The sequence below is a fragment of the Austrofundulus limnaeus genome, unplaced genomic scaffold, assembly GCF_001266775.1.
Source record: "Austrofundulus limnaeus strain Quisiro unplaced genomic scaffold, Austrofundulus_limnaeus-1.0 Scaffold77, whole genome shotgun sequence".
Taxonomy (NCBI): domain Eukaryota; kingdom Metazoa; phylum Chordata; class Actinopteri; order Cyprinodontiformes; family Rivulidae; genus Austrofundulus; species Austrofundulus limnaeus.
Genome location: NW_013952479.1, coordinates 892,719 through 902,950, shown reverse-complemented (window position 1 = coordinate 902,950; position 10,232 = coordinate 892,719). Strand labels below are relative to the sequence as shown.

Sequence of the window (10,232 nt, the reverse complement as noted above, 5' to 3'; positions counted from 1 at the left end):
CTGTTGTCAGGTAGCCATGATACCAGAACCTGTCTGTATAATGTCTTGTGACGTCCACGGCCTACCCCAGTTACCACTACTGTGCATGTGTGTCAAGGACAGAAAGGCAGATGTGGCAGTGGAAGGTGTCAAAGCAGTTTGGAGAGAAAAACAAAATAAAGAACAAAAAAAAGAAAAGAAAATGATTAATCGATTATTAAATTAGTCATCGATTATTTTAATAATCGATTCGTCGTCGATTAATCAAGGCAGCCCTATTACACATGTAGTAACTCTGGTTTCATTCTGTATTTAGTGTCCTGTTATCATGTACTTTTAGAGTACTAGATACTAATCTGGTACGGATTCCAATTCTTAAATCCCAGTATACTGTAAGTTAGGTTAGGTTAGGTTAAGTTAGGTTAGGTTAAAGAGACCTCTCAGAGTTTGGCTGGTCTGAAGTTTGCAGTGAAATCCCAAGGTGTGTTTTCTAAAAAATCCTGAAACTTAACATTTTTATCTGTTGTGTTTTTCATGTTCCAGGTCAGCTATTACTATATTTCCACAAAGGACAGACGGGAGGCATGATTTTCGTGTGTGGAACAGTCAGCTGATTCGTTACGCAGGTTACAAACAGCCTGACGGAAGCATCCTTGGAGACCCTGCTAACGTAGAGTTCACAGAGGTACACGAGGGTCCAGATCTTTAACATCAGTGAAGCTGCAGAATCTCTGGTCTATTTTTGTTAAATAAATATGACACTTTTGGTCACTAGATCTGCATGCAGCTTGGATGGAAAGCTCCAAAGGGTCGATTCGATGTCCTTCCACTTCTCCTGCAAGCCAACGGTAATGATCCGGAGCTGTTTGAGATCCCTGAAGACCTGGTTCTGGAGGTGCCAATCACACATCCGAAGTGAGTCGTACTTTCGTCTTTTAAAAACGTACAAAATGTTGAGAAATACAAACTGAGGATATCCACCCACTTGCACATCTTTTTACAACACTTCCTTTAACAAAGGAGAACTTTCTTGCCAAGGAATCTGATTTGGTTATTGTCACAATCCAAGCTGATTATTCTCAGAAAGCACAACTTTGCTTTTATCTCCTAAAATGCCAGCATTTATGGCAGCCAAGGGGCTTGTTAGTGAGATTTCAAGCTTCCTCCTGCTTTGATTGTTTTGTTTTCTCTTCCCACGATAAAACTTGTTTTTCTGTTGTCGTCGAAAGAAAGCCAAAGAACAGATCCCATACAGCTTTTTGCTTTGTCACTGTAGCTTCTTAATCCCAGTTAATAATTTACTGCTGCTCTAAACAGGCATGAAGATGCAGTCCGAGGCATCACAGCATGGTTACATGCTTGAGAGATTTTTGCAGAATCACTTGACACGCAGAGCTCCCTGCCAGACCCTCCCGAAAATTGCCAGCTCCCATGCCCTGCATCAGCTGGGCTCCGGCGCTAGCAGCCGCTTGGCACGGGCTTTGGCTTCACATAGTGTCTCATCATTACACAAGATTGAACAAATAACACACTGAAAGCAATGTTATCAATCCCCCTGAAGGTTGCAACAGATCCAGCTTGCTCTGCCCAGTACTAAAAAGCCTTAAAAACTGGATTTCTATGTGCTAATGTTAGCTTTGGCCGCACTCTGCTGCAATTACACAATCTCCCAAAGATGCTATGGTCAGAGCATAATGCTAAATTGGCAATGATTGATTTTCCGTCCTCAGAGGGGAAAATGATGATTGGAATAATCTAACATAGCTACCCAGGTGAAAAAATATTGTACTAAGTATACTAAATCTAAGTATACTTTTTAGTATACTTGAAGCCGCACTAATCATCAGTATACTTAAAGAGTGCTATTTTGAAACAACTAATTTGATACTAAATATACTTTAGTGGTATTCAAGTTGTACAAAAGCACAATTTTAAGTGTATTAAGTACACTTTTAAAGACTAAAATGGAACAAATTTAAATATACTTAGTACACTTTAAGCGTATATCCATGTCTATACACTTAAAGTGTAATAAGTAAATTTAAAGTTGTTCCATTTTAGCATTTAAACGTATACTTAATACACTTAAAATTGTGCTTTTGTACAACTTAAATACAACTAGTATTAAATTAGTTGTTCCAAAATAGCACTCTTTAAGTATACTGATGATTAGTGCAGCTTCAAGTATACTAAAGTATACTTAGATTTAGTATACTTAGTATAGTATTTTTTGCCTGGGCATATAAAGTATATTTAAAAAAGAATATATAAAGTATAGTTTAAATAATATATTTAAATTAAATGTAAAGTGTATTTAATAAAATATATTTTTATAAAGTGTACTTGAAATATATTTTAAAATAACATATCTGAAGTATGGTTTTTGAAATAAACTTTTTTACATTTTGAATATAATCATTAAAAGTATATTTTATTGATAATATATTAAAATATATTTCTGTAAAATGCAGTCTATTTAAAATATACTTTAGTATATTTTTTTTGCCTGGGTGTCTCCTCTCCTCAGGTTTGAATGGTTTAAAGACCTGGAACTGAAGTGGTACGGTCTCCCAGCGGTTTCCAACATGCTGCTGGAGATTGGTGGTCTGGAGTTCCCCGGATGCCCCTTCAGCGGCTGGTACATGGGCACCGAGATCGGCGTGAGGGACTTCTGTGACACCTCGCGCTACAACATTCTGGAGGTAGTGTTTCGTGCCAGAACGAATGGATGTTTTGCATCTAAGGAAAGAGGAAAGAGTTGGAGGCACAGATTGACTGCAGCCTTGTGACAAGAGGAGCATGTGTTGTGTCACCAAAGGATCCATTCAGAACGTTGTCCTCCTCCTAGCCACGCATGCTGGAGAGAAAGTTGATTTACAAGTTTTGTGGAGAAATAATCTCTGTGTGATAAATCTCAGTTTAAACACTTAAATCTTCAAATCCTCTGCAGTAAATTGAATTTGTGATATAGAATAGGAAAATGCTGAGCAAACTGATTGCTATTTTTGCATGTGTCACATGACAGTGTTCAGACAAGTGAGACGGAGGGTTTCCCTTCCAAAAGATTCAGACTAAACCAGAGGGGTCCAACTATGAAGAGCACTTCAAGGCACATGGGTGCCAGCGTTGATGGATTCATCTTATGACTGACGTATAAAAACTGTTTGCAGTGATGGAGGAATAGGCTTGTGTACTAGATTTCTCTCTCTATAGTAAACATCCTTAAAGCGCCTGTGACATCAAATTTTTGTAGTAAAAATAAACGCATTTTGGAAAGATACTATTGATGACATATTGCAGAAAAAAAATCACACTGCTGAGATGAACAGTTGAGAGATATTTGTATGTGAAGTAACAGGAAGTGATGTCAAAGGGGTATTTTTGCAGGTGAAGAGCGTTGCTATAACAGCTAACATCACTAGCTGTGTTTCCATTGCAAATGTGCGCAAAACTTTGTCGATATTCTGTTAATGTCGAAAAACAGCTTCGCAACTGCGGTGTTTCCATTATGTAAGAAATGCTATTAAAGTCAAGCATGAATACGCTTGTTCTCGCGATAAGTCATTACAAACATGGCGGCGATGGATGTAAACACATAGCATGTTGCTACCACGACACTAGCGCTCTTCATCAGATGAGACGTCGACGTCTTTTAATCAAGGCTTTCCAGAGACAAGCCCCTACTTGGGAGTGGTTATGTATGCTGTGTTTTTGGGAAATTGTAGTCGGTGAGTTTACTATTTTATACTACTTCTGTGATATTGCTACTATTTCTACTTCCTGTTATCTTCTTCGTCGTCGTCTTTTTCGCCAGTAGAAACAGATGGTTGTTGATCACGCGATTCCCATGATGCAAAAAAAGTGTTTCCATTGCAGTTTTGCAAAAAAAAAAAAAACAATTTCAATACGGCCGAAATACCACCTCATCCTAGCGTAAACACTTTTTGTCAAAAAACATAATTTTTTTCGAAATTGATGTGTTTCCATTGAGCAAATTTATTTTCGAAATTCTAATTTGCGCATTTTCGTGGTCAATGGAAATGTAGCTACAGACTGTAGAGAAGAATCTGATGTTTGAGAGATGAAGAAGAGTCAGAGTTAATTAAATAAAGACCAGGGAGTAAGAGTTCCCCTTTGATGTCACTTCCTGTTTCCCTTTTGCCGAGCCAAGTTTGAAAGAAAATTTGCCAGTTATGTGACAAAATGGATAAAATCACGTCTGTTATGAAAGTTTATTTAATATAAAGATGTTTTCTTAGACTTTTTGTATTACTTTAAACTCTTAGATTCAGTTAATTTTTTTAAATCAAGACAGTCATTTCCCTTTTGCGATTTATTACATTTTTTTGTAGGATGTTGCTGAAAAAATGGGCTTGGACACCAGGAAGACGTCTTCCCTTTGGAAAGACCAGGCACTGGTGGAAATTAATATTGCTGTTCTCTACAGCTTCCAGGTGGCTTCATCATTTACAGTTTTATTGTTTATTGGCTGCCAAAATGAGTGGCTACAGTCATATTGGATTTGCAGCATGTTTTATGAAAATTGTGACATTTTTATGAGCAGTTTTATCAACAATATGCTTCGGATATGTCTGTATAACAGAAAATGTTACATTTTAAAGGCTGTACTTCAAAGGTATATTGAGATACATTAAAATTGGACACTCTTATAAAGATAAAATGTTTAAATAGTTGCTGAATGCAGTACTTTTAGCTGCAAAGTGACATTTTTATATACAAATGGCTCTTTGTGAATCTTGTTTCAGACCTGCAAAGTGACCATAGTTGACCATCACTCAGCCACGGAGTCCTTCATGAAGCACATGGAAAATGAGTATCGAGTGAGAGGAGGCTGCCCCGGAGACTGGGTGTGGATTGTGCCTCCAATGTCAGGGAGCATCACGCCGGTTTTTCACCAGGAAATGCTCAACTACCACCTCACTCCATCCTTTGAGTACCAGGTTAGAGGGACGGGCAGTCAAGTTGGTCATTTATGAGCCAACGTTTCAGATTCGAATGCTTCGGTCTGAAAAGAAAGCCCCGAAAACCACAAATGAGATTTTTTCTGAAAGAGTAGCCTTCAATTAATCAGCATTTTGTTGCTGTTTCCATGTACAAAAGCCCGATCCTTGGAACACCCATGTGTGGAAAGGAGTCAACGGGACACCGACAAAGAAAAGAGCCATCGGATTCAAGAAGCTTGCCAAGTACGCTCAATATCATTCTTTTTCTTTTAGTCTTCTTTGTGCATGGAGCCAAGGGTATAACGCATTTCCAAATGTTAAAGATAATAAAGTGTATGTATTTATTTAAACAAGTAATCACTTTTCTGACAGAAGCCAAACCCACGAGAGGTAAGCTGATGTACTCAGCAGTGAAATCCTTCCAATCAACCCCACTGGGAGCAATCAGAGTTCTGTCAATGTGGTTTTTTTTCTGTGTATGCATTCACTCGAGTGCATGTATGATCTGCTAATAATATAATTGCCCCAAGGATGTTACAAGCCAGGTAATCAGAACTGTTATCCATCCGTAGCTGCCTGCAGCAGCAGTACAACAACAAATGTTTTGTGATGGTGGCGGGAGACAAAAAAGATTGCAAACTGTGCCCTCAAATCACTCAAGACCCCTGGTCGGTCTTTTCACCGCATCCTTCCTCTCATCACCTCCACAGGGCTGTAAAGTTCTCCGCAAAGCTCATGGGCCAAGCCATGGCCAAGAGGGTAAAAGCCACCATACTGTTTGCTACAGAGACGGGCAAATCCCAAGAATACGCCAAGACTCTGTGTGAAATCTTCAAGCATGCGTTCGACGCCAAGGTATGCTTGCTCCTGCCTTGCATCATTGTTGCCAAAAGTCAAGCAAGAGTTTATATTTCAGTGATAATTTCACCAGCATCTAATTGAAAAAAAAAAGACAAATTCAAAAAACTTGCCCTCCTCTCTCGCCTCCCCGGCTCAAATCGTGCAGATGGCAGATGAGCACAGATGACGAAAGGATTGAAGAAAATTTAGATCAAGTTTTCTTGCAGTAAACTGCCACAGGTCAGAAGCAAGATTTTAACCATTGAAGCGTTGAGCAGCGCACTTGTTTCAAACAGCATCCTGAGGCACCCCTGGCTGTGCCAATCTGTTAACACAAAAAAAGGGGAGGGAATAAAAGCAAAAGATGTTCTCAGTCATGCACTCCATGCTTTCCCTCTAGGTTGCAGCCTAATTTTCTTTCCTCTTTTTTTTCCACCCTCCCTGTGCGATCAATCACAAGGAGACGCTCATGCATGCAAAGCGTGTGTCACCGGGTGTGGGTGTGTAAGTGGAGGGCAGAAGTCAACGCCTGGGGGGGGGGGGGCAATCTTTCTTGTTGCACGGCTAAATCCAGTTTTCTCTTAACGCCTGTGCACGCGTGCAGCCAAGCGCGACTCGTAGCAGACACGCACCGCGGACGGCAGCAGATTATCATCTCGTTAGAGGCGAGGACAGAGTGGTCATTACAACCTCCTCCTCTGCCAAGGGCTGTGTGTTCGGCCTTAATTTACACGCTCGAGGCATCTGTTGTGGGGAGTCCGCAGAGAGGAGGGGTGCTAAAAACCAGACCTTGGCTTTGAGTCTCGCTGCATAGTGATGTCTTTTCACCCTGCAGGTCATGTCCATGGATGAGTACGATGTGGTGCACTTGGAGCACGAGACGCTGGTTTTAGTGGTGACCAGCACATTTGGCAACGGAGACCCACCTGAAAACGGAGAGGTACGTAGCTAATATTCCTAAAGTTTTGTTTATTCATCACAGCAGAGATTGTTAACCATTTCTCATGTGTTGATGTAGAAATTTGGAGCTGCCTTAATGGAAATGCGCCACCCAACCTCCAACACAGAAGACAGAAAGTGAGCTGAAGTCTAGAGGTTGTATTTGTGACCCATCACATCGAAACGAGGATTAAGTCCAAAAGTGGTGTATGGAGAAAAAGGCAAATACATTGTTTTGACTAAAATGTTAATAAAAAATGCATTTTGTCAAAATATAATGAATAAATGTATTATCAATGTATCATTTGAATGAACTATCTGAAATATAATCATAAAACAAAATTTTGAAGCATTTTTTTGAGCAGTAGCAACAAAAAACCTGATTTTGAGGCAAAACGCCTTAAAATTTTGAGATTTTCCCTGTGAGCTAGCAATGTTTTGTTTCTTTTTTCAGCTGGGAAATCTCAATATTCAAATATAATTTGAGGTTTCCTCTTTATAAGGACATAAAAAATTCCTCATTAAAATGACATAAAATTAGAATTCAGACCAAATATTTATGTATTATTGTAACCAATAAGACAAATTAAGTCCTATATATGGATTTAATTATGATATCAGAATGATCCAGGTATCAAAATGTAGCTTTTAAAGCCAAGAATYTGAAAATGTAATTAGGTCATTTTGACCAAATTTGACTTAATCCTCATTTCGGTATGATGGGTCACATTTTTCAACGCTGTTTATTCTTTGGAGTTATAAAATCTGCCCCGTTCATGTGATTTTTCGCCTCACACAGGAGCTACAAGGTCCGCTTCAACAGCGTGTCCTCGCACTCCGACACGCGCAAGTCCTCCAGCGATGAGCCAGAGGCCAGGATCAACTTTGAGAGCACTGGGCCTCTGGCTAACGTCAGGTAAACAACTCTGACCGAGCAATAAATGATTTACAGTCAAATGTTTTAGTAAACATTTCTGTCTGAGCAATGCTTTGTGAAATACGAGTTAAAAGTAAAGCAAAGATGAAGTGAAAATTTGGACATTCTTCACGATAAAATCATGCTTGAGGAAATACTGCTAAAGGAGCTGCTGTAATAACGGTGATGAGAACGTTTACTATAAAATTTGGCTTTAGTGAAGCTAAAGCGCGACTTCTTTCAAGAGGATTGGGTCTTTTTCAGTTTTCGACCGTTATTATGAGCCATTCCTGCAGGTCTGACACATTTCCCACATCCACTTTTCCAAGCTGTCAAAATACTGCTGTGTTTGATGTCATCACAAGTGTGAAGTCAGATATCTGGGTCATTTCCTGCCTCTGTGCATTTGATGGAAAAGGTGACAAAACAAATATGGCTCCCTTTGGGATGGCTTTTCTGTTTGTTTTGTTAATATTCCTAGCAGTCATATATGGAGGACCGAATCTCACATAATTAGAAATAAAATCAGAAATATATAAATGGACCAACAAATAAATAATTAAACCTAAAATGTTGACATATTTATTTTTCCAGCTTAAAGTTTAGTTAAAAACAAAAGGCAAGAGGGAAAACACTTGTTACTTTGTTTTAAACTAAACTTGAAACTAAACTGAGGCAGCTGCATGCAGAGTAGATCTGCACAGGGATCCTGCTCCTTCCTGTCTGTTGACCAATAGGAGAAGAGTTGACTCAAGAAGCTCCGCCCACCTTATTACATAATGAGGCAGAAATGCAGAAGGTTAAGTAAAAACGGCTAGAAATGTAAAAGGAACACATGGAAATAAAGATTTGCGGGAAAAATTACAAAAAAAGTTAAATATAAACATTTAAAGGTACAAGTTATAGGAAAAACAAATTTAAAAAAATTGTAAAAATGTAAACTATGTGCTAAAAATTATAGCTGTAAATATGAAGGTCAATGAAGTTATGAAATATGAGGTAAAGTTGACCTTTTTTAATTTAATTGGTGTATTTTAAGTGTGTTTATTTATTGGTCCAGTTATATATTTCTGCTTTTATTCATAATTATGCCAATTTCAGTCCTCCACAGTAATAAAGTTTAAAAAGAAAAAAACATTTTTTTTTTGTTAAACTGGCTTTTTGGTAAATTCGTTGAAGTTGACCAATCTTAGCTGAGGTCCTAAAAGGAAAATCTGACTTCTGCTTGCATTTTCTTTGTTTTGTTTTGTTTTTTCAAAAACCAAAGTCAAAATTCCAAGTTTGTAATCAAACGCAGCACTATTTTCCTCTGAATTTACACGTCCCTGCTTTCATCCAGCGATTTCTCTTTCAGTTAGCCTGTTGCCATCCTTCCACTCCACTGATGCACTCCTTCAGGTTTGGAAGTCTGCCAGCTGTGCACCCTTTCTGTACTCTGCCACCTCCACCTCTTGTTTTACCTCAGCGCTTGTTCAATCTTACACCTTCTTGAGTCTGCCAGGAAATTTCTACAACTTTGCTCCGGATCTTTAAAGATGATCTTCTTGCTCTGTCAGTAAGCAGGGTCAAAGGTGGCCTGAGCATTAGTGTTAAAACGCCTGGCAGAGGCACCACTTTTACTGGAAAAATGTTAAGCAGCACTTCTAGTGGTGCTTTTAAGCCACTAATTTCATGGCTACACCAAAACCCTTATCAATAATGTTCTATTATTAAAGTTTAAATTGTTTTTTTTTTGTTTGTTTTCACTGAATAATGTATAGAAAGCACAAAGGCTTTTTGACTGTTTTTTTTTTTTATTTAATTCTTTCTAAAATACCTCTAGCTGATTTAATTTCTGTCACGGTTGCAGGAAAAGGCGACTCCCCTGCAGGCAAGGGAACAGGCAGACTGATGGTGGAGACTAAACTCTTTAAACCGACAGGACAGATCAGGAGCAGATCCCAGGAACAACAGAAGACGACAAGATTCTGACAAATAAAATAATAAATAAATCCAGGAGCTAAATATATTGAGGCATAAATGGATGGGGACGTGGCACTCAGGACAAAGTGTCACAGCAGAGGAGAAAACTCATCACCATATATTGTGTTTGCAAATCTAGTTATCACATTCAAGTCTCTTGAATTCAACATGTCTGGGATGACGCTGTTTTGGCCATTCTGCAGAAATTTTAAGGAAGAGACAACAGAAATGTTGATGATCATCTTTGATATTTAAGTTTGGATACATCACTGCTGTGTTTCACTGTGACGCAACACAGGAGTGACATTAAAGTGCCTGTGACGTCAAATTTTGTAACACATATGAATGCATTTTTAGAAAGAGGACATCGATAAAATACTGTTGCAAAATAAATTTCATGTCGCTGAGATGAACAGTTGTTGAGGATATTTGCCTGTGAAGTGACAGGAAGTGATGTCAAAGGGGAATGTCTGAATGTGAAGAGAGTGTTGCTAAAATGGCTAACAACCCAGACTGTTGAGAAGAATCGGATGTTTCTTAAAGGGATCCCCGATTAGTTGTAACATTAGACTTTATTTAATAAACACATATTTTAACTGTAAAATAAAGACTGTAAAAATACTGTACGATGT

At 38.6% G+C, this 10,232-nt stretch overlaps 1 protein-coding gene across 1 annotated transcript in view; it reads left to right on the top strand.

Moving 5' to 3' along the window:
* nos1 (nitric oxide synthase 1 (neuronal)) overlaps positions 1–10,232 on the top strand; it is a 58,110-nt gene that overhangs the window by 26,609 nt on the left and 21,269 nt on the right. The window contains exons 8-17 of the mRNA XM_014011140.1: positions 523–664; positions 755–894; positions 2,507–2,681; positions 4,332–4,433; positions 4,746–4,940; positions 5,101–5,186; positions 5,654–5,798; positions 6,619–6,723; positions 6,802–6,860; positions 7,522–7,638. Coding sequence (XP_013866594.1) covers positions 523–664; positions 755–894; positions 2,507–2,681; positions 4,332–4,433; positions 4,746–4,940; positions 5,101–5,186; positions 5,654–5,798; positions 6,619–6,723; positions 6,802–6,860; positions 7,522–7,638 — 1,266 coding nt within the window. The remainder of the gene's footprint in view (positions 1–522; positions 665–754; positions 895–2,506; positions 2,682–4,331; positions 4,434–4,745; positions 4,941–5,100; positions 5,187–5,653; positions 5,799–6,618; positions 6,724–6,801; positions 6,861–7,521; positions 7,639–10,232) is intronic.